Consider the following 27,198-nt stretch of genomic DNA (forward strand, 5'->3'; position numbering starts at 1 on the left):
CAAGACCATGGCTAATGTATAAATAATTGGAGGAAGGTGTCTGGTTTTGTAGATGTCAGACCCAGGAGTGGAGCTCAGCTAATGCTGCTGGGCCCTTGGCAGATGGGATGGGAAACACCCTTGGAGATGAACTAAATTGCTCAGGCATCACACCAGGTGTCAAAGCATTGGGGTCACAGAGCAGGCACGGAATGCTGCTCCTAGACCACCACAACGTTTCTCCAGAAACTTCAAAAGGACATCAGCCAAGACACATTCATTCTTCCAGTATCATCTATGGGCTGAAGGTTTGGCTGCCTCTAATGCAACGCCACTCAAAGTTCTGGTGTTCACGTGGATTTCATCAGTAGTGAAGGTGACAATGACAGTGGCTCTTGCCAGAGCAGGTTTTTCATTTTCCAGGCATATTAAAGAAATCAGTTTGTACCATCATTAAGTGATTTGTCAGCTCGCACCGGTCAGCAGCAGAAAAAAGTGCAATTTCCTTGGTTTGGGAATGGCCCATATTCCTGTAGGCTGGGATTTACAAAAGCCATAAGGAAATGGATGCTCAACTTTCACTAAAATTCAGTGAGAATTAGATGCAGAGCTGCCTCCAGTTTGTTCCATTTTCCATTGGTGATCCATCTGTCAAGCTGCTTTTGCCTTTAATGACTACTTGAGGGTTAGGCACTAATTTTGGCTGTAATGACCTTGTCCTGGGGCAAAAAGTGCATAGCAGCACATGGAATTGCATGGGAAGCAATTTGCAAAACCCAGGTGGGAGTGCTTGAGACCAAAATCCCACTTCAAATACAGTCCTGAACATGTTTTGTGAACTGGCAACCCAGTTTAGAGATTGAGTCAGAAATGAGACCTGGACCATGTCTGTCTCTGTTATTCTTTATTAACAACCTTGTGATCTCTTCTGGTGCAGGCAGGGCTTGCAGAAATATTTGAGCAAATGGGGTAAGTGTTAGAAATGCCTTAAAGCTGAATGGTTTTCCGTGACAGGGAAAAAGCCTTCCCTTCTGCTCGTTTAGTTCTGATTTATTCTCCAGTTAAAAGGGGCGAAGTTTGTCCTTTGTGAGCTCAACGTTGCCTACAAAACCCCCTAAACTTCAGTGAAGTGTCTGATGTATGATTGTCATTCCCTCACAAAAGCAGCTGGGATAGCACGGGAAGAACAATCCCTCCATTTTGGGGCAAGCAGAAGGGTGGAAGAGGCTGGTCTCTCATCTGACAGATAAATTAGCATCAAAACGATGATGTTTAGAGAATAAATTGGTGTTTCCTCCGTTACTGGCATTTCATAGCTTGCAACCACTGAAAGCACAGTCACTGATCTCACCATTAAACCAAGCCTTTCTGGGAGAGGGAAGGAAAACAAACGTTGAGATGACATTTATTAGGTGTGCTTGTTCAGACAGTCCATTACTGCTTTGGCTCCTCTCTCTACGTGCTGAGGGGTTATCCTGCACAGAAGTCAACGGATGTCTTTCCGCTCCCCTGGCTCACTCCACTGAAAAGGAACATGCACAGACCAAGAAGGAAGAGGAAATATCAGAGCTAATTGAAAAGAATGAGGTTCAGGAAGAGCTGTAGAGCCCAGCCAGGTGCTTGTAACCATACACGAGTTACTGTGTTAAGGCTGAGGAAAGATCAGACAGTGGGAAATGCTGCCTGGTGGAAAGGGAGATGGGCTGTTAAAAAGGCATTTTTACACATGTAGTTTTATTGCTGTCTCTGTCGTTGGAGTCTCAGCTTCTCTTGTGTCTCACTACTTTTATACTGAAATATCCCTGTGATACAAGCACTGACACCAGAACCTTCCACCTGCAGAGAGCTCCATTTATCTTCATGCTCTAGATAAATCATCACATAGTGGAACTTACTATGGAAATACAAGCCCTGGAGTTCAGATTCCGCAGCAACTGGAGTAATTTAAAACATATAGAAAAGGGATGGAATGAGCTGGTGGTGTTGATGCACCTTTTGACAATGTGTCAAGCTTCTTAAACAGTCCAACCTTCAGCAGGCTTCAAGCAGTGGAGGGGTGAAGGAAATACAGAATTTAACATTGGTTAAACCATAATAGAACATGTATTTATTTTATTTACCTCTGTTTTCAGCTGAGCTGAGACTCAGCAGGTGTCTTTGCCCCAGTCTTCTGCTTGAGGCAGTTGAACTTTCTACAACCCCCTGTATTAGCTCTAACCTGGAAATAACAGCAGCTTTCTTCATGTCTGGTGGCATTTGCTTCAGAATCACAGAGATCCTGGAAAACCACTGTTGTTATATATCAGAGCAAGCTCAGCAGCTTGGGTGAAGTGATGGTCCTGTTCTCTGAGGATGCAGCACACGAGCAGTGTCACACCTCCAATAGGTGCTGCAGCTGCAGTTCATCCCTTACACTGTTCCTTCTTCTTTTAGGAAACAAACACACTGGGAAAGAAAAGGATATCCAGCGTGGTTTGACCTGGCTCTTCAATTTCTGCTCCAGATTACCAAGGCCAAGCAGACCTAAGACTCTCTCAGCCTCGAAAGGGAACCGGGCACCACAATGGGACTCCCCAGCTGGGTCTTGGCCTGCGCCATCCTCGCTTTGCTGTCCCAGCACGTCACTGGGGGACTCATCAAGAGAATTATCAGGCAGAAGAGGGAGACTGGGCTGAACGTGACCTTGCCAGAGGACAGCCAGCCTGTGGTTTTTAACCATGTCTACAACATTAAGCTGCCCGTTGGCTCTCTCTGCTCTGTGGACCTGGACACGGCGAGCGGCGACGCTGACCTGAAGGCGGAAATTGAGCCCATCAAGAACTACGAGGAGCACACGGTGAATGAGGGGAACCAGATTGTCTTCACTCACAGGATTAACATTCCCCGCCGGGCTTGTGGCTGTGCAGCTGCCCCAGACATTAAGGATCTGCTGAGCAGACTAGAGGAGCTGGAGGGGCTGGTCTCCTCCCTGAGGGAGCAGTGTGCCAGCGGGGCTGGATGCTGTCCTAATTCCCAGGCAGTAGAAGGTAAGGCAGGCTGGGGAGCTGCTCTTGGGGGAAATTCTTTTGCTGGCTGTAGATGTTGTTTAGAGTGATACTCCAATCTGTTTCAAGAATGAGCACAAGTCAACCAGTTAAATCTGAAACATAATCAAAACTGGGAATGTGTTTGGCCAGCGTGCAAGGTACATCCATTCACAGTTCCACGGCTTTACGGACCTGTGGGTCAGGAGTTGGCCTGGGACCCTTTGTAGCTGTGGCATTGAGCATGGATGGCACTTGGGCATGGTGACAACCTGTGTCAGAGTTAAGATTAAAACTCACACAGTCCAAGCTCTTGGCTCCACTTTTTGTCCCCTTGAGGAAGCTGCCAATGTAACCATTTTTGCTTCCAAGTTTTCTTTAGTAGAGACCAATAAAAATACAGCAGGACATAAGGCAATAGACAAGCACAAATAGTTATAGAAGAGGGAAAAATGTGTCTGTCTGGTTGATTTTTAAATTGAGGGAAGGGGTTGGTCATGCAAGAGAAGAAACACAAGTCTTCTTCAGAGTGATGTGTCCCTCTGAGCTCAGAGTGGCCTCCCAGTTGCTGATACAGCGATGACACAAAGTGCTGCCTGGCTTTTTGGTGTTCTGGGGCGAATGGAGGAATGATGTTTCATGGTGCATGCCCTAATGAAGCAGTCAGGAAAGCTGCTCAGTCAATGGAAGAGGATTTTGAGAAGGGATGAGGAATCCAGCATGCTCAATTGCCAAGTCATTGGCAGGGGCTCTTCCCTGGCATTAGAGCAAATTAAAGCTTTCCTGGTAAAGTAAATCTAGCTAGAGGAAGCAAGAGATATTCTCATTTAAAAACTTAAAAAACTGATGTCCTGTAGGGAATTAGCAAACTCAGAGTCCTTTTAGGTCATATGTGCCGCGCTGGCCTAAGGCATCTGCATGCCAAGGGAGTAATGAGTTTTTGGGATCGTTGGTACAGGTCGCCTGGACACCACACCCTATTGCAGCGGGCACGGCAACTACAGCATCGAGATCTGCGGCTGCGTCTGCGAGCCTGGCTGGAAGGGCCCCAACTGCAGCCAGGCCTCGTGTCCCTCCGACTGCAACGACCAGGGCAAGTGCGTGGACGGGCTGTGCGTGTGCTTCGAGGGCTACACGGGCCCGGACTGCAGCCAGGAGCTCTGCGCCCAGGGCTGCGGTACCCACGGGCGCTGCGTGGGCGGGCGCTGCCTGTGCCACGAGGGCTTTGTGGGTGAGGACTGCAGCGTGCCCCTGTGCCCCCACAACTGCCACGGCCGCGGGCGCTGCGTGGACAGCGAGTGCGTGTGCGACGAGGGCTACACCGGCGAGGACTGCAGCGAGCTCATCTGCCCCAACGACTGCTACGACCGCGGGCGCTGCGTGAACGGCACCTGCTTCTGCGAGGAGGGGTTCACCGGCGAGGACTGCGGGGAGCTCACCTGCCCCAACAACTGCCACGGCAACGGGCGCTGCGAGAACGGGCTGTGCGTGTGCTACGAGGGGTTTGTGGGCGACGACTGTGGCCAGCTGCGGTGTCCCAACGATTGCCACAACCGCGGGCGCTGCGTGGGCGGGCGCTGCGTGTGCCACGAGGGGTACCTGGGCGAGGACTGTGCGGAGCTGCGGTGTCCCAACGATTGCCACAACCGCGGGCGCTGCGAGAACGGGCAGTGCGTGTGCCACGAGGGCTTCATCGGGGAGGACTGCGGGGAGCTGCGCTGCCCCAGCGACTGCCACAGCCGTGGGCGCTGCGAGAACGGGCAGTGCGTGTGCCACGAGGGCTTCACCGGGGACGACTGTGGCCAGCTGCGGTGCCCCAGCGACTGCCACAACCGCGGGCTGTGCGTCAACGGGCAGTGCGTGTGCGATGAGGGGTACACGGGCGAGGACTGTGCGGAGCTGCGCTGCCCCCACGACTGCCACAACCGCGGGCGCTGCGTGGAGGGACAGTGCAAGTGTGACAATGGCTTCACAGGAGAGGACTGCGGAGAGCTGGCGTGCCCCAACGACTGCCACGGGCGTGGGCGCTGCGTTGACGGGCGCTGCGTGTGCCACGAGGGCTTCGTGGGCGAGGACTGCCGGGAGCGCTCCTGCCCCAACGACTGCCACAACGCGGGGCGCTGCGTGGACGGGCGCTGTGTCTGCGAGGATGGGTACCTCGGGGACGACTGCGCTGATGGTAGGTGCGATGGCCCGCTGAACTGCTTCCCCCTGGGCCATCCAGCAGCCTTGGAGGCTCTCTGAAGCTTTTCCATTAGAGCTGGGCCCTCTTGCTGCTTTTCCAACACAGTCCAAACAGCAGGATCAGAGATGCAGCAACACCGGCAGATTTTGGCATCCCTGAATTGTCAGGACGAAGCAGTGTAGCAGTTTCTGGTGACTTTTGGTCGTTGCCAAGACAACAGGCTGATGATGGTGTTGCAGTCCCTTTGTTCTCTCTATTTCTGTTCCCACCACAATGTCACTGATGCTGTAGCCAACACTGGCTGGGATTTGTTACCATGACCCTTCAGTTTCTCATAGCACCTCTTGATGCCAGAAAAAAAAGCTGAAAGAAGTTGTTCTAGCTAAGGGGAAAAGGGACATGTTCCAGAGTCTTCTTACTCCACGTGTGTGTGTGTGTGTGTTTATATATATATGTATATGTATATATGGAGCTGTGTATATTAGATCTGACAGAAGCTTAGAGGAAAATCATGAGATCAGCTGGAGTGGAAACTTAGCTATAAAGTCACATGCTTGGTTTCCCAGGACCACTGACTCTATGGAAATTGATAGGAAATTCTGGCAGCCTGATAGTGACAGGCAATACACCATAAATGAGGTCGTTTTCTTTAGTGGATCCCCGGGGAGAAATTGGGAAACTAAATTTTGGTAGAGTAATCAAAGAGTACTTTGGGGCTGGGAACACTATAAAAGACAATGAAAAGCCTTTAAAAGAAATTCCCATCTTTCATCTCCTCCTTCTGAAAGATGCCTAAGCCCCAATTTGTGATCTTACACAGGCAAATCTATTGTAAGTATTTACTCAAATAAAAATGTTTTATTTTACTTTGGAAAATCTGTGCAAATCCCAGGACTTGTAGCTCTACATTCACGTGCTGCTGGCAGTTGAATTAAACATCTGAATCCCTCGGGACCCAGCTACAGCAGTCTTGTGCTGCAGCCATGAGAGGAGCAGCTGGAACACAGTCAGCCAGAGGTTGTGTGCAAGTGTGAGAGCAGAAATTGGCCCGTGGGTTCTGGAAATGTCTGTAGTCTCCATCAGCTGAGCATTCCTTTCCTCAGCAGCTAATTTGTGGGACATGCCTTCCCCATTCCCTGTGTGCGAGATGAGCCTTAGGAACCGCTGCTGGGAAAATGTGAAACTGGGCAAGTCATTATTTCCTGAGCCTTGAGAACTTCTTATAACTTCACTTTGGCTTCTTTTTCCCTCTCCCATTCCCAGTGTCTCCTCCAACTGAGCTGACTGTGACCAACGTGACGGATAAAACTGTCAATCTGGAGTGGAAGCATGAGAACCTCGTCAATGAGTACCTCGTCACCTACGTCCCCACCAGCAGTGGGGGCTTGGACATGCAGTTCACCGTGCCAGGAAACCACACAGCTGCCACCATCCATGAGCTGGAGCCGGGGGTGGAGTACTTCATCCGTGTCTTTGCAATCCTTAAAAACAAGAAGAGCATTCCAGTCAGCGCCAGGGTAGCCACATGTGAGTTTAATATTTCCTGTATTCATCCTTTTGTCTATTTCCTTTGCATCCCTATTTTGGGATGTTGCTTATTTTGTATTTTCTATTTTCGGTTCCTGTGTGTTGACTTGCATCCCTTTTTTGGCTGTATTTATTTTGCATTTTCTATTTTCAGTTCAGACTTGATCAGTATTGATTTACATCCCTTTTTTGGCACATTAATTCTTTTGATTTTTTCTACTTTCAATTCAAATGTTGGCCTGGAAAAAACAGCCTTCTGCACTTTCATTTTCTACTTTTTTCCAATGCCAGGGTCTGCGTTAGAAGCACAGTTCACAAGCTCTTCTGCTCTCAGTGTCTCTCAATATGGGGTCTTCGTGAATTAAGGACCTTAGCTTCTTTATTAGAATGCTCATTTCTTTATTATAATGCTCATTTCTTTATTATAATGCACATTTCTTTATTATAATGTGCATTTTAAAATTCTGGTAAGTCTTCCTGAGAAAAAGGTAAAAACATAGCAGCATGTAAATGAGCAGTATGAAATCACTTGAATTCAAACTATTTTGGCTAAAATGGAGGTTATAGTTGTTTTGCATCTTCACTGTGTTTTACTGCACCTTACCTTTTATCTGCCTGTCTGTCCTTCTGTTGTTCATCTTCCCTTTTGTTTTGTGCACATCCCTGTCATATCTAAACATCCCAATATCAAAAGATGCTCGCCTTCTGTCACTGGGCTCATTTCTAGAGAGCTGGGGCAGGATTCAGCTCTCCTGACTGCCAAAGTCCACACCAGCCTTCTTTCAAGAGGGCACAAAAAAGAGATTTCAAGGGTAAAATTCTATTCCAAGATGACATGTAAACCAGCTCAGGAAAGTCTCTCCAAAGCCACAATAACTGGATCTGAGAAGAGTTTAACCACCTCAGCTGCAGATCCTACCTGGCAGATATTTCTAGTGGTGGAAATATGTGCCACCCCCCTGCCCTATTTATGGGAATTTGCTGTTCATGTGAGGATATCCCTTTTTTCTGCCACAGATCTGCCTGCTCCAGAAGGTCTGAAATTCAAATCTGTTCGGGAAACGTCCGTCCAGGTGGAGTGGGACCCTCTGAACTTTTCTTTTGATGGCTGGGAGCTGGTCTTCCATAATATGGTGAGGAAGCACTTTCACATCCAGAGTGAGAAATCCTGGATTTTTATGCTTGTACTCACTGATTGTCCCATGTGTTCCAGAAAAAGGATGATAACGGTGACATAACCAGCAGCTTGAAAAGGCCAGAGACATCCTACATGCAGCCAGGTTTGGCACCTGGGCAACAGTACAATGTGTCCATCCATATAGTGAAGAACAACACCAGAGGACCAGGACTGTCCAAAGTCATCACCACAAGTAAGCACAGATCGTATTTGGTCTGGTTTTAGTTGGCCACCAACAAAACATCTGCAGTTTGGGGGTTTTTAAACAAGAGAAAGTCAAGTTCTACACTGTAAATTAATGGGGGGAGGGGGGAGGGAAGTAGTGGAGCTGCTAATGAAGAATACATGAGGAAAAAACAATTCCTCTCCACATTACCTGTTTGAAGCAGAAAGGAAATTTATGTCCAGCTAGAAGGTAGCAGGCAGTAGGCACTTTATTCCTTTTTCAAGGTGTACATCAGCAGGAGCTGAATTCTTACTAGAATTCCTTTCATCCTGGTGATATTTGCATGAAGAGTGTACGAAGGCGGAGAAGCTCTTAGAGCTCCTGCTCATCTTTCCTTTGGCAGCTTCTGGTGTGAAGGAGTTTTGATGGATTTGCTTCTGATGGATTGACTCCATTTGGAACCTAAAACTATAGGAAGAAAAGGAAGAGAGTAAATGAGGATACTAACTTTAATTTTGCTCTGAATCAGCAATTAAAGGCAGAAGAATGTGTGTGTGCTTTCATGGCAAGATTTCTTTAAAAAAACCCTTTTTTTCCTCTCTTTTGCTTGGTAACAGAGCTTGATGCCCCCAGCCAGGTGGAGGCCAAAGACGTCACCGACACCACCGCTCTCATCACGTGGTCCAAACCCTTGGCTGAAGTTGAGGGCATAGAGCTCACCTATGGCCCCAAGGACATTCCAGGGGACAGGACAACCATCGACCTCTCTGAAGACGAGAACCAATATTCCATTGGGAACCTGAGGCCGCACACAGAGTATGAGGTGACGCTCGTCTCTCGTCGAGGGGACATGGAAAGTGACCCTGTGAAGGAAGTCTTTGTCACAGGTAAGGGGCTGGGAAGGTGACACAGGCACCACCCATCCTCCTGTGCTGTTTGTGTCTTGTTGCTGGAGTTGGCAGTTGCTGATCACACCAAATCAGCCCAGTTTTAGAGGTACATGAAAGTAGAGAATGATTTCCTGTGCCTTTTATGCCTTGTTGGCTCACCAAAATGTTTAGACCCCCCCTACAAGAATCTAAACGTATTTTAAAAACGGGAATTAGATTATTGTCTCTCCTACCCTAAATCCCTACTTCAGAAAGCAAATTCCTTGGGATCATTTGTCTGAAGAGCTAAATGTCTTCAATAGTTCTTATTCCACCTTATTTCTCTTTGCTTAATTAGTTCAGAAGCAGAGAACTGGGTTTTTTTCTTCTTCAGTTCTGTAAATATTTCCTGTCATGCTTTTATAAATTTACTGTGCTCCTCAGCAATCCTGGGAATGTTTTTGGAAAGTGTGGGTCCTTTAGCAGGTTATCAAGGCTTGATGCATTAAGGGAGCTGAGAATTGCATCCCTTTTCATCCTAAAATACAGTTGTTATTTTGGAGCAGGATTTGAGGCTACAATAGGTGTGAAAAATGAAAGCTCATTGAATTTCTCTATAATATTCACCTTTTTTTTGGAGGCTTAGAGTTCCTTCCAGCCACGAATGCAAGATGTTACTGAACAGAAATTCTAGAGATGACCAGTTCTTTTTTCTTTTTTCCTTTTGAAAGCTGAGGTATTTATAAAGAAAAACAGTATTTTCATCCAAATATATTTTTCCACAAGCCTGTTCTGTAATAAAAACTAATTATTACAAGTGAAAATGTTATTTTTGTCTCAGGAGATAAATTTCTTGCACTGAAGCTGGTGAACTCTGCTTTTCATGCTAAAGGAACTCTGGCTGTTGTATTTAAGACATAACAGGAATCATGTGAGAGGAAACTTTATGGGTCATTTCACCTCCTGAAAAGCACTGTCACAAGAGACTGCTGTCAAAGAGAAATATTCCTAATTATTTCTTTATTGCTTGGTTGATTCCAGACCTGGATGCTCCAAGGAACCTGAAGCGGGTGTCCCAGACCGACAGCAGCATCACCTTGGAGTGGAAGAACAGCCACGCCAATGTCGATAATTACCGAATTAAGTTTGCCCCCATCTCTGGTGGGGACCACGTGGAGATCACGGTGCCCAAGGGCAGCCAGGCCACAACCAGAGCTACACTCACAGGTAGGGGAATGGAGAGATTGTCACCGATGTCACATTGCACAGGACACGGAGAGCAAATGGGCTTGTGGTCACTACATATTGGAGGTACAAACAGAGGTTACAAATGTTAAATTCGATGTTAGGAAGGAATTGTTCCCTGGGAGGGTGGGCAGGCCCTGGCACAGGGTGCCCAAAGCAGCTGGGGCTGCCCCTGGATCCCTGGCAGTGCCCAAGGCCAGGCTGGACATTGGGGCTTGGAGCAGCCTGGGACAGTGGGAGGTGTCCCTGCCCATGGCAAGGGGTGGAACAGGGTCTTTAATGTCCCTTCCAATGCAAACTATTCCATGATTCTATGATTATGAGTAGATCAAATTGAATTAAAATCCATGTGAAATGGATTTACACACCTGCAGATGGATAACCAGCCAGCAGAAGAACCATTTCACTTCCATGTGCATCCCTGAATCCAATGAGCCTGTTCCCTTAATTCTAAGCAGCTTTGTGGAAGCGGCTTCACATCCCGAGCTCAAAAGGTATTTTCATGTGCTAGGAATGGGATTCACTGGTGCCAGTCTGCAACTTGTCAGCTGGAGGGTCAACAGAAACCTCAATTTTCTGCATAGAGGAAAGCAGATCTCTTACCTTGTATCCATTCAGCCTTCCTTACTCCAACAAATGCCTGCAGGCATATTCCGTGGACAGGAACTCATATTCTCCTCATCTCATAGGTTTGAGGCCTGGAACTGAATATGGCATTGGAGTGACAGCAGTGAGGAATGACAGGGAAAGCGCTCCTGCTACCATCAATGCTGGCACTGGTGAGTGTCCTGATCCCCTCTGTGCTCTGGAGGTGGCAGCAACTCAGGTGGAGCCACTCCTTCCTTTCTAAGAGATGCTGGAAGAGATATTTTAGGAAGTTCTTGATTTCATTTTGCTACATTTTCCCTCAAGGAAAAGAAAAAAATTTCCCCAAAGGTCCTGACCTCTGACTTTGACTTGTTTTTCCTGTTCCTCTTAATGTTCCGGGAGTTTCATCTCCAGGTGAGCTCCTTAATGATAATTACGCTTACACTGATCACTGTGCCCATCCTCTACCCATGAGGGTTTCTGGCAGGAATGGTGGTGGTGGCCAAAATGTTGATGTGACAAAGAGTAGTTGCAGTACTCCTGACTGACCTTCCAATCCAGAATTTTTCTCACAGTATCCCCCTTTTCCTAGGCAGATTATCTTCTTGAGTGCTTCTGCTTCTTGAGTGTAAGTGGGAGAGATTTGTTCTGGCTTTGTCTGTAAAGGAGAACATCCTCATCCTCTACCTATTTCAAAAGGTCCCGAAGGTGGGCAGACCCTGAGCTGCTGCCAGACACCCTGTGGAGATGTTACTCTGCAGATGCCTGAAAAACTGTCCCAGAACAGTTCAGAGACACCTCAACTTTGCCTTTTTTCACCCTGTAGATCTCGATAACCCCAAGGACTTGGAAGTCAGTGACCCCACTGAAACCACCTTGTCCCTTCGCTGGAGAAGGCCAGTGGCCAAGTTTGACCGGTACCGCCTCGTTTACACCGGTCCCTCCGGGAAGAAGAGCGAGGTGGAGGTCCCTGTGGACAGCACCTCCTTCCTGCTGCGGGGGCTGGATGCAGGCACGGAGTACACCATCAGCCTGCAGGCAGAGAAGGGCAGGCACAAGAGCAAACCCACCACTGTCAAGGGTTCCACGGGTGAGTAACAGCTTTTGGTGGTCACTGGGCAAGGACTAGCCCAGGGATAACTTCACCTGATTTTCTAGTCCATACCTGGGGAACCTTCTGCAGAGCAGACACAGCTCTGCCAGCATGAGAGACTGAAGGATAGCTCTGTATCTCCATCCCTGCTGTGTTCACCTCCATGTTCCCAACGATTTCTTGTTCATCCTTTGAGAGGCCTCACAAAGAGCTCAGCCACTGGTCCTGCATGGATGTGGAACTCATCCTTTGTTTTAGACAAGGCTGGGTATTTTTGTGCATCATGTCTTCTAACGTGTTTTGCTTTCTACAGCCAAAAAACTGAGAGGAAGAGCAACCAGAATGTGTTTAACATTGTTTGTTCCTGCCTAATTGATTCTCTTCACAGCAGGCCATCATCGCTCAGCAGGGCCACTGGGGCTCTGATGTTGCTCTGTTTCAGTTTTCTCATCCAAAAGTGGGAAAGGCTCCTGCCCCAGTCTGGTTCCAGCCACCATTTGCACTGGCTACTGTGACTTACATTTGTCTGTTTCTCCCATCTCCATTTGTGTAAACCACTCCCACTGACCAGTACCAGAGGACTTATTGAACAAGATTTTATCCTTTGTAAAATCTTGTTCAATAAGTTCAATCTTTGAAACACTTTGACCCAAAGTTTGTTGCACACAGAATTATATCTCAGTGTAGAACACAAGTCTTGAACCTTTAGGTTTCTCAGCCTAAATCCTGTGAGGTAAAGTTTTAACTGCTCTAAGTGAGCAGAGACAGTAAAATCAGGATTAGTTGGACTACAATTATTTGCCTTAGATAGGATATCACGGTGTTTATCCTTTTCTCCCCAAAGACCCTCTGGCAGACATTGTGGATTTTACAAATTAATAACTACACAGCTTAAATGATCAAAGCTGGGTTCATATCCCCTGGCAGTATTCATGCCAGCACAGCCTCTGAATGCTTTATGGAGACAGCAATCCATCAGAGAGCTCCATGGTCTGGAAACCATCAGTCCTGAATGAATTGTTCGATGCCTAAGTCAGGCCTGTGTCCAGTGTGGGGAAAAATTAGGAAGCCTTGAGGCACTTACAGAAGAAAGGAAGCTGAAGGTTTATGTGGCAGGAGTAAGCAGGCTGCAGTTTTCCCAACTTTCTCTGCTGGAAGACTGAGAGGTTTCAAAGAAGTCTGCAGTGCTGGTGAACAGGCAGAAACAATGTGCTGTGGAATCTCACAGCCTGCTCTTTCCAGCACCAGCTTCCAAAGCTTCACAAGGTGGCTTCTTTTTCCTGGTCTGCCTTTTTCTTTTTTCTTTTCTTTAGAAATACCTTCATCTGGCCCCTGTATTTGCTTTCTGTCTTTACTCAGAGCACTGGTAAACAAAGAGGGCTCTGCAGTGGGCTCCTGGGAGCAGCAGTTGACATAACCTGGCTCTGTGACCTTTCTCCTGCGTAGGAATGGACAAATCCAAACACAGAGCACAGGGAGCAGAAATTCTCTGGAAGCCTGGGCAGTACAAGACAAGTGGTCTCTTCAGTTTGCTTTTCCATTTACCCTCAAGACACTCCTCTTTATCTATGTTCCAGCACTTGGGAGGTCCCAAGCCCTCAGGCTAAGCCAAACAATCTTGTTTTGCCCTCTCTCGCAGAGCTCTGAGAGACCTTGGGTCCATTGCACCGCTGGGGAGAGTCCTTGGAGCAGGCAGGGAGAGAGAGAAGTGGGAACTGCCAGCAGCACAGGCAGGACTGGGCTGGCTCGCTGTGGTGGGAGGAGGAGACGGTGCTGCTGCTCAGAGGGTCTGTGCCACCCCTGCTGTTCAGCCAGAGACTGCAGAAGGGCTGACAGCTTTTCTTTGCAGCTTCCTTTGCTCCTGAACATTGCCATTTTTTCATGTCACGCTCTTCCCGTGCTCTTGGTGGTTCAGTCAGGCCAGAAGGTGTTCAGGACTTTCCCACACATCATTTTTATTTGCTTGCCTAGTGGATTTTACAGCACTTGAGGGTAAAACTTCCCTTCAGCTCCAGAGCTGGGAATCTCCTGTTGGAGCCTTTTCTCCTCTCCCACACTCTTCCTACTCTCTGTTATGTCTATCAAGTCTCCCTACACAGGCAGCTGAAACATTCAGATCTCCTGAACCTCTAGCAAAGGACACATCACAAAATCTTCCATAGTGTAGGATGGCAGCCACCGTGGCTGCTGTCTCTTCATAGGAATGAAGTGCAGCTCAAGTGACAAAGTCTTTTTGAACTGATATCCCTGATCCTGCACTCAAGAGATGGCAAAGATTACAGAGTGAAGTTCGCTAAGTTTTGCTGAAAAGGAAAGACTGAATATTTCACATTTCCATTTGCTTGTTTGTCTTTGCAGCTCTATAGTGTAACTCTAGTGCAGCCACTGAGTCCTGACCCAGAGGAGCTCCCTGGCTCTGGGAGTTTTCTTACTCCAGAGGCTTCAGGGATGCAGGGGAAATCCCTGAGGGACCTTGTGGTCCCTTTAGTGTCTCATGGTGTGTGAATAGAGGAGCCTGCAGCAGTTTTGTGCTGGAGTATATGGAAGTGTCACAGCTGAGCCCTTCCTGCCCAGACACCCCCTGGGTGCTGGCATTGACAGCCTCCAAACCAACACTGCCTATAAAGTCAAGGTGTGTGGGTTGGCTGAGAGCAGCACTCTGCTCCTCTGGAAGCTGTGGCTGCAATAAGAAACTCCTTTCTGATATTAGTGAAGGTATCACAAGGGTCCCACCTGGCATAGCACTAAAGTTTGACTCAGAAATTAAAGAAAATGACGCATTTTATTCCTTGGAGGGACCTTGCCTTGAGAACGTCCCAGCAGAGCAGCAGCTCATCTATAGGGCGAGCACGTAACCCAGCTCTGAGCAGCTCAGCACTCAGACTGCAGCTTTGTTCTCTCCAGCTCTGCTTCTGGAACCCTGCCTGCAGAGCACAATGTGGGGCCTGGAGCAGGATGGATGGCAGTACATCAGGGCTGAGGGGCTGGGGAGATAAATGAGTGAGCATTAGAGAAACCAAGAGCCAAGCTCAAATTCCTCTGCTGAAGGACCCAGATTGTGCAGCAACTGTTGATGAATCGTGGATGTGATACTGTCTTGCCTCTGGAAGTGAGTTTGTACAGCAGAGCATGGCTTGGAGAAGTAACTTTTCCATTCTGCTGAATGTTTCTCAGAAGATTTATGCTGTTTATCAAAGGCCCTTGTCCGTGTTGTGCGTCAGCCCCTCTTCCTCTCCTGGCTTCTCCAAGGCTCAGATTGCACCACCCTTTTTTATACAAACTCAAAGAAACATCAGCAAGAATGATTAGGTGAGCCAGTTCCATGGGAAAGCACAGTGCTGACCACTGGGAAACTAAACTTGCCAGGGAATATTGTCCATTTGTTCAGCTGAGTCCTCCTCTGAGAGCACCTGGAGCCTGAGTTCAGGATGAGGGATTTTAGTGGTAGCTACTCCAGTATTGCTGGCTTGTGATGTGCTGCAGTGGTTTCTTCATGAAATTCAGAGGTGCACAGGTGCTGTAAGCCCAGTTGAATCAGCTGATTAAGAGAGGGGAGAGTGGTTTAGGCAAAGGGGACTAAAAAGGAAACCTTGCTGGGTCATCATGTCTCACACAAGATTGGGAACGTGGCTGAGAGCCCCGCTTGGGGAATAATATAAAATCCCAGAGTCAGGAGCAAGAAGTGATACAGAATACTGCTTGCTCTATCCCAGGAAGCTGGGGAAATGTCCTGGCAGCACACGAGCATCCTTTTTTAGTAGAATCACCAGTGAAACATTCCAGTGGAATTCCTCAAAAGGCCAACACCACACCACAGACATATTCAGGCCAGGCTCAGCCTGGAGATTTTACCAAGAGATATTGAGCTGTTTCCTAAGCTGACAGTAAGAAGTATTCCAGCCTGGGGAGGAGTGTTTGCTTGTTATCCATCCAGTTTCCCTTTTACACAGCTTTCAGCTTGGTTCATTCATCTCACCACTGAATCACTCTCTGGCTGTCACCCACCCACCTAAAGCTCCCAGAGCTCTTTTTTTTTCGTCCATCTATTTGCCTCATTGTTAAATCAAGTGTTTGAGCTCCACTGCTCTTGTTATTCTACAGTTTGATCATTTTCCAAATTTTTCATTATCTGTTACAGCATTCTGCCTGCTAAACAAGGAACACTGATCCTGTCTGTGGTATCAGAGTATTTTCCATGTATTCATATCATTTTCATTTTGCTTTTTCTTGTTTGTTTGTACACAAAGCCACACATTCCCCTGATACACATGAATTTAATGTGGGATATATGTGTGTTAACATCTGTGGTAGAGGGAAGCCACTCTTTCTCACCCACAAATTCATTTGTGGAGTCATTAAGTCCAAGGTAATATTCAGGATTATGTTCTCCATATTCCATGGTACAACCTGTTCATGGCAACCTCCCATGTAGCTGCCAAAGCTGGCACGATAAAATAAATCCACTTGTGAATCCAGCAAAGTTCTGGATTCAAATCCCACATGGTAGTTGGTCCCACAGGTTTTTATGACACAGCTGAGCTGCTGCTGCATTCTCCATCCAGGCTGAAGTAACCAAATCCTCTTGTGGCTGTGCTAGAACAGGCAGGGAGCTGGGAGGAATGTGGGGTAAAATGAGGGAAAAGGAGAAGCCAGTTTTGACTGATCTTGCACAGGGTTCTCTCACACACCCTCAGTACATCAGGAGTGTATTGCCACCCTATTTTTTTTGCCCTCTTGTATTTTTGAATGTTTTTATCTTCCAGTTCAGGGTTCAAGGCAGGGTTTTGTCCTCAGTTTCCCCGTTCAGGGTTCAGTTTCCCAGGAGACCATCCATGCACAGAGCTGTCCCTGTGGGATCCACTGTTGCCATCTCCTCCCCACTGGGCTGCCCACTCTTGGCTTCAGCAGAACCCCTCCCAGTAAAGCCCAGCTACCTCTGTGCCTGTTCCATGGACAGCTTCAAGACTAAACAAGTGCCAGTGCTCTTGATGCCATAATTTTTTGCCAGATCCCAGAACAGGAAAGACCTGCTTGGCACCTGCACAAGCAGCTGGGAGTTGCAGAATGGTTCCAAGCCTTCTTGCTTTGTTCCACGAGCTCAGCAGCCCTGGAGCAGTCAGATAACAGTTCTGGCAGTGGTTTGCTGGGGCAGAGGGAGTGATGACAGAGGTGAGCATTGCAGATGTGCTGGTGTGATGGAAACATGGTTGTCTCCAGGCTGCAGCAGGTAGGGCCTGTTCAGGTCATGTCTGGGGTGATTTAAGGATAGTTATTACCTAAATCAAGAATATCAATGACATGTGTAAATACAAATATTTATATTGTATATAAATATAACATAATTATAATATAATATAATATAATATAATATAATATAATATAATATGTACTAGCAATTATAAATTATAAATATAATATATAAAATATAATTTATATTTTATATATTATATGTAATTTATATTATATATATAATATAATTTGTATTTTATATAAATAATATAAAATTATATTACAGGCTTCTTCCCAGAGGTGAGCAGCAAAAATTTTCACACCTGTAGTTGACCTGAGAGTGTATTTACAAAATAACATTCCTGCATCTCTTTGAAAACATTTCTAATTGATTTTTCTCCTCTGAAAAATGTATTTCTTTGTGCTGGATGTATGTGTGAATTTGGAGACATGTAATGAATCCTGAGTACATATTTGTGCTGAGCTGATGGATGGTGCTCCATGACTTGCTCTCTCTTAATTGAATGCAAGTGGAGCATGAAAGCAGGGAAGCCACTGAGGTGTGAAATGATGTGGGTTCCCACTAATGAGGAGATAATTCTGCATGTCAGAGAAATCCCCTGCCTGGTGCCTTGGGGCTGGGATCACAGATTCCCTGTGATCTCCATGGCTCGGATTTCCAGAATCTGGCTGTTCTACAGGATATATCCACAGATCATTCAGCCTGTGGAAAGCCAGGGCTTTCCCTTGTCCATTCCTTGGGATCTCTCATAAGAAATATTTTTTAAGTTCTTTCTGCCCTAGAGTTTAGGTAAGGATGAGTGCCCTCTTCCACTTTTTTTTTGCATGTATCACAATGGATGACTCATCCAAGCCTGGTTTTGGTTGGATATGAGGAGCCTCAGCACGTTTCTGCTGTGATTTCGCAGCCTGGGTTTGGATGTGTTGGTGATATTTGGCATGAATTCCCCTCGCGGTTTGTATCAGGAGCACTCACTGGTGGGTGTAGGAAAGAGAAAGGGTGTGTTGGGTACTTAGGGGTTCCAGTGCAATGTAAATGAGCAAAGTTCTTTGGAAGTAACCAAAGAGAACTGATTTCCATCAGCTGAGGATGTGCCAGTTCCCTGCTGGAAGCACTGGAGGATCTCAGAGGTCTTTTCCAACCCAGTTCATTGTGTGATTCTGTGATTCCAGCTCATCTCTGTGTTTGCTGGTTTTTGCTCCGGATGTGCAGCTCAGGGTGGCTCTGTGAGAACCAGGGTGTGCTTGCTGATGCTCCCTTTGCTCCAGGCCTGGATTCAGTCTCCAAAACCAGCAGAACTCCTCTGTTTTCTTTGTTTTCAGAGCTCCTCAGTGCACACAGAGAGTGCTGGAGCAGGTGTTAGCTGTTGTTTGGGGGGTTATTATCAGGAAATGTTAACTCGCAGTTTTACCTCTGTTTAGCACTTCCCATCACCTCACCTGGAGAATCAATCCATGAAACACCATTTGATCCTCCCAGCCCTGCACCTCCCCAGCTCAGTTATTTAACATCCCCCAGTCCTGGGACTCCTGATCTGCTTTCAGTGCCCCCTCACCTGCCCAGTTCAGAGGCCACTGGGGCTCTTCATGACCTTAGCATAACCCACAGGGCATCCAGCAGTTTCACCCTGTCCTGGGCAGCACAGGATGAGGTATTTGATCAGTTCCTTACCACTCTGAAAGACCTGCCCAGTTTAAACAGAATGCAGGAAATGTTTTTGCTGGGAAATCTTCAAGAAACAGAAATTCCCAATCTCCCAGCTGGCACACAATTCCAGATTAACCTCCGTGGAAGTACTCAAGGCCAGCTCTCTTGGTCCCTGGAAGCTCTAGCTACTGCAGGTATTTTCCATGGATTCATAGCCACGTGTTCCTTTTCTGCTTCGAAATCCAGAACTTCATTTCCATACGGCTTTGGTACAGATTTCAGGCTTTGTGAGTGATGCTTTTCCTCTTGGTTGGTTCACTCTTTCTTTTGCATGGGATGAAACACTTCTGGAATGAGAGGCTTGGGCTGTGCAGCATGGACAATGCCCATGGAAGGTGATGCAGCATCAAATCTCTCTTTTCAAATCACAAGCAGAGAGAGACGTTGATGTGCCAGGTGTTGGTGAGGAATGTGGGAACAGCGAGATGCTGCAGATGCTTGTCTGGATTGTGGTCAAACACAGGAGGAGTTTGCAACATTGGCATGGAAGTGGTGATGTCAGAGGAAAAAAAGAAAGATTGTGGCACACTGGGAGTTTACCTTTCCAAAAACTCCCACCTCTTACCTCTCTTCCATGAATTTTGTGAGGTAACAGGGCTGAGTTCAATACTGACCAAAGTACCAGGGTGTGAGTTCAGCTCTGGAGACTGAAGGCTGTGCCTGTCCATCCCTCAAAACCAAATGCCCAACACGAGGCAAAATGTTTACGTAGAGACACAAAGATTATTTCATAGAGCCAGAACGGTCTCACCTCTCAATGGTTTGGTCTCTTTTTTTTTTTCTAAATAAGAACCATCATCCCTTGATGTTTACCATGACACTGATTGCTTTGCCATCTGTGTTGGATGCTGGGTGGCTGAGGTTTTTGGAGGTCCCTGACAGTGCTGTTTGGTGCATGATTCCACAGGAGAATCCCTTGGTCCCTGGAGAGTATGAGGGGGTTGTTTGCGTTTCTGTCTCAGACGTGCATGAGAAACAAACAGCAAGAAAAGGAGCTCTGCATCTTGGAGGAGAATGAAACTGAGCATTTTCAGAGAACTCTGAATTGTTTTTGAGATGGTTCCTGCACTGCTTATTGTAACCAAGCTTATATTTAAAAGATTTAACCTTACTGTAATTTTAGTTTCATTTTCATTTTAAGGAAATGTGGTTGTTTTATTTGTTTCTGTTGCCATCAACAGATCATTATTTCTGATGCAACCAGTTCCCTTTCTGTTTCTCTTTCCCAGATAACAGTCCTCTTCTGACAGAATTAATATTTTACCTCAATGAATCTCCTTTCTGTTCCTGATAAGGGAAGACAGCTCTGAATTACTGAATTTCTTTTATTGTTGTTGAACATCAGCGTTATGTCATAACCAATCTCTTTCCTTCTAACAGGATGGGAAAAGCTCAACAAAACTCATGTTCCTGAATAGTAGCAATTTACTGATTTGTTAATGAATTTTACCGAAGATCATTATGATCTATGAGTGCTCAACCTCTGAAAATCCAGCCCCAGCTGCCTGTCAAGGCTTTGAGCAGTCATGCAATAACCACTCTGGTTTTACACGGAGAAAGTTTATATGAGGGATGCTGCTGAGCCCAAATTTCATTTATTCCAGGGCCCCCTTAACTTCTGTATTCAAATATGCATAAATTGACAAATCAGATCCCTTTCCCTTCACGCAGCATCTCTTATGAATTCTCAGTCATGCAGAATGGGATTATTCAGAGGCACTCTGTTCTTACTGTAACACTTGTGTGTCAGCAATTCAAATAAATCAGAAGGGTGCTAGAAGCTCATCAGAGGCCGCAGGTCAGTGACAGAGCACAGGAGTTTCCAGGTAGAAAAATCAGGCAGTGCTCTCTCATTTTCCCATATGAGTGTTAATGAGAAATCAGTTGTATTGCTTTTGTAACAAGGAACTTTCCATTCTTGCTGAGCAAATGACCTCAACTTTCAGATTTAACAGCATCAGAGCTACCTCTGATGGCTCCCAGCATCCTCGGCCACCCCTGTGGGGCGTTTGTGAGAGTGTTCATTTCTGTGAATGAACATTTTGATTTTAGATGAATATCAGTAACTCTGGAAGTCCTATCCCCACCCACAGGAAGGTTTTGTGGGCAGAATAATGGGCTAAAGGAAGACAAATCCATTAAAGACATGCAGACGTGGAGGCATTTTCCTCTTCTTTATTGTTTTGTATTAGAAATAGTTTGGAAGTATGAGCAGTGGATGCAGTTAAAAGCATAAATATCTGAATCCCAACTAATCTAAATTGTGTCCTTCCTACCCATACAGCACACAGTTACTTCAGAATGGCAAACACTGAGTAAAGTTGTTATAGTAATACCTACTCATCTCATAGGGAGTTGTAATTAATGTTGACAAAGCACTCACAGCTGTAAGGTTCTCTATGAGCTGCCTTCTGTGAGCAGTCTCTAAATATTTATTAATTATTACAGTCCTTTTCTCACTGTTTTGCCATGTCTCCAAAGAGACTTTGTTGTAGTTATCTGGGGCAGCTGAGGATATAAATGGGGGGAAGGGGGCATCTCTGTGGCCCTGATTGTATGTGAAATTCATTAACACAGAACCTCATTAAATAATCTGACCTCAGCACCGCTCTGTAACCCGAGTAATGGATTGACTCTCTGTCCTTATCCAGAGGAGGAACCTGAGCTGGGAGGATTATCAGTATCAAAGACTGGCTGGGATGGTTTCCAGCTCACCTGGACAGCAGCCGACGGGGCCTATGAGAACTTTATCATTCAGGTGCAGGAGTCTGGCAACCCCGAAGAAACCCGAAATGTCACAGTCCCGGGGGCACTGAGCTCTGTGAATGTCACCGGCCTCAAGGCCAACACTCCTTATAACATCACCCTTCAGGGGGTCACTCGGGGCTACAGGACCAAGCCCCTTTCTCTTGAGACCACCACAGGTATCTTTCCTCCAGCCCCACATTCTTTCCTCACAGGGATGTGAGCCAGAGCTCTTCCTAGTGCTGGGCAAATCCTGCTCTCTGGGTCAGCTTTGCGTGGGGTGCCCTGAGCTCATTAAAGCTTGGCTGGACATCTCTGGCATGGAATTCCCTCCTGGTCAGGCTTTCCAGCCAGAGCCTCAGTGCCCTGGCGCAGCCCTTCCCTCTTTTAGGAATGCTTTTCCCTCTCACCTCAGAACAGCTTTTTTTTTGTTCCCTTTCCTCACTCACCTGGCTGACACTAACAGCAAACCCAGCTGGCTGTTGTACCTGCTTGGGAAAGGCCAGTTTGCCTGGTAAAACTATAAAAAACTTTTCTCTGTTAGCCCAGATATTCAATGCCTGAGAGTGTGTTCAGTTCTTACCCTCCAGAAGCTGCCCCTGAAATTCTGCAGTAGCTTCTGTGTGAATTCAGAGTCAGCGTGTGTAAAAGCTGTGCGTATCTGACTCAGGGCAAGGACAAACACCTTCTACATGTTCTCATATAGGAAAGGACACAAATTAATTCCTAGTAAGAGTAATAAAATGCATTAAGCCATCTAAGATCATTAAACAGTCTGATTGGCCTTAAAAAGTTAATGCAAAAGATCAAATTCAGCAGAACTGCCCTGGCATAAAACTGGCCTGAAAGGAGGAAGGTGAGCTCTGCATTATCAGGAGCTTGCGTGAAATTCATCAAGAGCCCTGAAAATAATTTTCTGGCTGATCATGTGAAAGGCAACAGTTTTAAATCAGAGCTTATCACACGCTTTGACCACGAGAGATAAATGTATATTTACATCTCTGCTGTGTGGCTCTCTGGTCCTCCCAGGTGTTGTGATCACTGGTAATGAACAGAGAGTGAATTAATTGGCACTAAAGGGGCACCAGAGGCCTTTCCTTCAGATAATTTCTTGTCTACAATTTCTGCTACCTCTGGGCTTCCCTGCAGCCCTTTGCAACCTCCTGCCACTGTGAGATAGCCAGAGCTGGCTCTGCCCAGATTCCCCCAAGCAAATATTACCCAGCACAGAAGGGGATGAAAGCACCTGGAAGAACTAATCGGAATTAAACCATGAAGTGCAGCAGAGCTTGCTTGTTTCTGTAGTGCTTCAAGCAGCCTGACTCGGGCAGGAATGTGTCTGTGCTGTGTCCCAGTAAAAGTGCTGAGCTTTGAGAGTCCTCACTGGGAGCTGGGAGCAGATGCCCACAGAAAACAGAGCAATGTGCTGGACAAAGGAGACAAAGCAGGAAACACATCACGGGTGTCCTGCCTAAATATACAATGTGCTGCCTTCCTCTCACCCTCATGAAAACAGCAGAAAATGCCCTGCTGAGGTTTTCCCTTCCCTTTCTGGGTTAGGCTCAGCACCCGGCTTTTCAAAATCTTCCCTTCTGGGGACTCCCAATTGTTAAAAATATCTGAACCTTCCTGTTAACGCTACGGGGGTGTCTGAAGAGAGGAAGAAACCCCAAGGCATCTCTCCCTGTTTTGCATTTTGGCCTCAGCTTCAAAATTACAAGCCAGCTTTCATAGGCTTAAGCTGAAAGGGAAAGTGGAAGAGTAAACAAAACACCAGATTTTGCTTTGGATAAAGTAACAGCTTTGGTTTTAGCCTCTCCTAAAACTGGGAGCTCTCTTTTCCAAATGCCCCAGGGGCATTCAAGAAAGTCCTTTTGCATCTGCTTTCATGCTCAGAGCTCAAAGACATGGCTGCTCCTGCAGAGAAAGGGAAATAGCCGTAGTTTTAAAGCGTATTTTAATTTTTTTTTCTTATTTAACATTTTGCGACGCTTTCATTTGATTTCCTCCCCTTAGTACCTGTCTGCTTGTAGCAAGCTTTTACTCACACCCTCTTGCCCAGCTCGGAGTGCTGCCAGCATGGCAGAGAGGAGCCTTTGAGAGCAGGAGGAGGTGCAGGAGGGCTCTTCTGACCGGTGTTGTTTCCCTCCCCAGGAGAGCAGCCCGGCGTCGCTGAGCTAATGGTTTCCGACATTACTCCCGAAAGCTTCAACCTCTCCTGGACAGCCTCCAACGGGGACTTTGACATCTTTACCATTGAAATTATTGATTCTAACAGGTTGCTGGAGCCCATGGAGTTCAATGTCTCAGGCAACTCAAGGACTGCTCATATCTCAGGGCTTTCTCCCAGCACTGATTTCATTGTCTACCTCTCCGGGATCTCTCGCGGGTTCCGCACACAGGCAATCAGTGCTGCAGCTACCACAGGTACACAAAACCTACCTCAGTGCTAACTCTGCTTTTTTAAACTCTTCCTTACAGGTTGAGCCCCTTTCCCTGCCCTCAGCTTCCCCACCAGCCCACCCATTTCCTAATCCTCTCCCTCTATGCCTTCCAAGGAAGAGCAGCCGGGGACATTGTGAGCTGTGAATGTTGAGCCACCATCCCATCCAGCAAAGTCAGGCATTCCCATCGTGCTGTGATTTCATTCACACAATGAGTTCAAACATTAAGGTTGGGGCAGCCTCTGAGGCAGATGAAAAGCAAAGCAAATTTCCTAAGAACCAAGTGGGAGGTGATTCCTGACATTCACCTTCCAACCTGCGTTTGCATCTGTCACACAGCACAGAGCAGACAGTTCCTCTCAGATAAGCTGATTTTTAGACACAGATTCACCCTGATTCTCCCAAAAGATGTCAGGCACGTTTCAGTCTGTGCCAGCATAATCTTGCAGGGCAAGTTCACTGCTTAAATTCAGCTTCAGTGTCCAGGTTATGTTGGGTGAGAGACTGAAAAAGTCCATTTGAGTTGATGTCAGAGAATGGAACAGGCAGGCATTGGCACATTGCACATCTCAAGGTTTTACAGCTGACAGTTTTCCCAGAAAAGACAGGGAAGCCAAATGTTCAGGATGAGAGTGGAAAGTGAGGACTGGACTACAGAAAGAGAGCATTGTTGTTGTAGGCAGATAATGGCTCATGTTGCGATCGTTTAACACCTCCCCCAAATTTTGCCCCTCTAGGGAAAGTTGCCATAGTGATTTGTCAGAGAAATGGAGTAACGTGGTCAGTGAAAGCAAAATAACAAATCTGAGCTATCAGATAATATAATTTCAGTTTCCAGCAGCAGCAGACTGTGAATATCCTCATTTCATGAGGGGTGGCAGGGTCAGGGTGACTGCAGGGGTATGGGAAACACAGGGAAACACAAGGCTGGGTGACCTGTGGGACCTGTGGTCATGTGAACTCGAACTTCTCTATTAATTTATTTTACTGCTTTGGCTTTTAATAATGTGATACATTTCCATTTGTTTTTCTTCCCGTAGTAGAGGAACCTCTCCTTAGCAAACTCAGTGTATCAAACGCTACCTCAGCCAGCCTGTCGCTCACCTGGGAGGCACAGGACAAGGCCTTTGACCATTTTATTCTGGAAGTCAGGAACTCTGACTTCCCCTTGGACTCCCTGGTGCTCACAGTGCCGGGGGACTCCCGGCACTCTGTAGTGACCAACCTCAAAGCTGCCACTAATTACACAGTCCAGCTCCATGGGGTAATTGATGGGCAAGGTGGGCAGACCTTGACAGCCATGGCAACCACAGGTATTTCAGCATTTCACCTTCCAGGTTTGCTTTTTATTCTCCTTTCTCTTGCTGTCCACCCAACTGCTCTAAAACATGGCTCCAACTCATCGTCGTTCCTTCAGGGAATTATAGGGGGATCACTGTGAGGGGAGGCTGGAATGCACTGAGAGGGCTTGGAAAAAGATCTGAGGCGATGGAAAAGGCTGAAAAAGTGCCCCCAGCATTAAGAGAGCCAGTAGTAAACCATGATTGGTTTCCTTATATATACACACCTGCCTGCAATTCAGTGTATATATAATTGCCTTGCTCCCGATGGTTGATATGTTTCACTCAGCGTCTTTGCACTTGGTCTTGAACGAAGTTGTTCATCCTGCCCTCACTTGCTTTGCTGGGGGTGGGAGGCCTTCATGTGGTTCTCAGCCTGGAAAGGCACCTGCATGTCAGTTTTGTCCTCCTTAAACCCAAATGTCTCCCAAGGCATTTGCATCTCTGGTGGGAGTTTGGTGCAGCATGTGAAATGACCAACCCGAACTGCATGGAGTGGTCTGGCCACCACCTGCTGGTTCTGATATTTTCTCTGCCCAGGATTTTTATGTTCTCAGCACAGAGCAGGGCTCAAAAAGCAAATTCCCCCTTTCTTGGTGGTCAGCCCACCACTCTGTCCCTTGCATTGCTCCCTTTGAGTCTCCATGACCTGTCTTGTTTCCCTGGGTGTCAGAGCTTTTCCCATGCTGGTGGTGATTCCAGGATGGCAGGAGATCACTAAGACTTGCCTGAGGATATGATTCCAGCTCATTTTGCATGCAGCATTGCTGGCAGTCAGGCTGTCATGATGGGAATGTGCCTGATGGGATGCAGGTGTCATGAGAAGGAATGTGGCCATGCCAGGATGAGGTTGGAAAGTCTCCATTTGCCCTCTCTGAGCTGCATGTGGGGCTGAGGGCTCCATTTTGCTGGGGTTTCCACCCAAACCTGTTTGCTTTGTGGATTTTTTCTCATCTCCTTGCTTGTCTTCAGGAGCACTATGGTGGCACCTTCCCTGCTGGCCATGAAGGCATCCATGGTCACTGGTTGATAGCATGACATCTGTGACCTCTGTGTCCTTAATCGGGGCCACTTCCATTCACCTCTTCCCAGACAGTTCCAGAGAAGGAGGTGGATTACTGTTTAAAAGTCTTGGAATGAGGGACGGGAGTAAAAGTTGGACCATCTTGCAGCAGTTCTTGTTTTAGCAAAGGACAAGATTTCTCTCTTTCACTGCTCTCTCTGCCAGTGGGATGCCTCTCTCTGGATTTTCTCCCAGCATGGATCACTTTTCCATCGTTATTTTTCTGTCTCTCACTGGCTGCATTTCCCAAGGTGCTCTTGGTTCCTACTCAACTGGCAACATAAAAAATAGAAAATCAGCCCAGAGAGCGAACACAGGATTCTCTGCCCATCTGACTGTTGGGTCGTGTTTGTTCTCTCTCTGGGCTTTAATGAAATTTTAATGATTTTTGTGCTAAGTGGAGGAGGTTTAAAAGAGAATGGGTAAGGACCTCTCCCTCTCCTGAAGGACAGTCTCCTCTGCTGGCAGGGGAGAGATATGAATTTGAATTTCCTCCAGCAGAAAAGAAAAGTCTTTGCTTCTTAAGGAGGTGCCCTGACCACTGAACAGTCAGGCAGGAGAGCAAGAGCAGCGTTGTGGGGTTTACTGTTTATTAGACATTCTCTGATTGTGCCTGACCAGAGGATGAGGAACACTTTCTCTGTGGAATCCAGGGAGGTTTTGGCCTGAGATTAGTGCTGAGATAATCACTGTTAGGCCTGAAATCCCTCATAAACCTCAAGGTCCAAAAATAGAAGTATCTCCAACTCCAGGCAGCAGAAACACCAAACAGAACCTGAACTGTGATTTCAAGGAC

General features: G+C 46.8%; 1 protein-coding gene across 1 annotated transcript in view; it reads left to right on the plus strand.

The window, feature by feature from the left end:
• Positions 1–2,542: 2,542 nt before the first annotated feature.
• TNC (tenascin C) overlaps positions 2,543–27,198 on the plus strand; it is a gene marked incomplete at both ends in the record, with an annotated part of 46,532 nt that continues 21,876 nt past the window's right edge. The window contains 11 exons of the mRNA XM_082295404.1: positions 2,543–3,005; positions 3,961–5,181; positions 6,451–6,714; positions 7,732–7,847; positions 7,928–8,084; positions 8,675–8,944; positions 9,968–10,153; positions 10,861–10,950; positions 11,586–11,849; positions 21,462–21,734; positions 23,710–23,982. Coding sequence (XP_082151530.1) covers positions 2,543–3,005; positions 3,961–5,181; positions 6,451–6,714; positions 7,732–7,847; positions 7,928–8,084; positions 8,675–8,944; positions 9,968–10,153; positions 10,861–10,950; positions 11,586–11,849; positions 21,462–21,734; positions 23,710–23,982 — 3,577 coding nt within the window. The remainder of the gene's footprint in view (positions 3,006–3,960; positions 5,182–6,450; positions 6,715–7,731; positions 7,848–7,927; positions 8,085–8,674; positions 8,945–9,967; positions 10,154–10,860; positions 10,951–11,585; positions 11,850–21,461; positions 21,735–23,709; positions 23,983–27,198) is intronic.

Source organism: Coloeus monedula, assembly GCF_965178545.1.
Source record: "Coloeus monedula genome assembly, chromosome: 21".
Classification (NCBI taxonomy): Eukaryota; Metazoa; Chordata; class Aves; order Passeriformes; family Corvidae; genus Coloeus; species Coloeus monedula.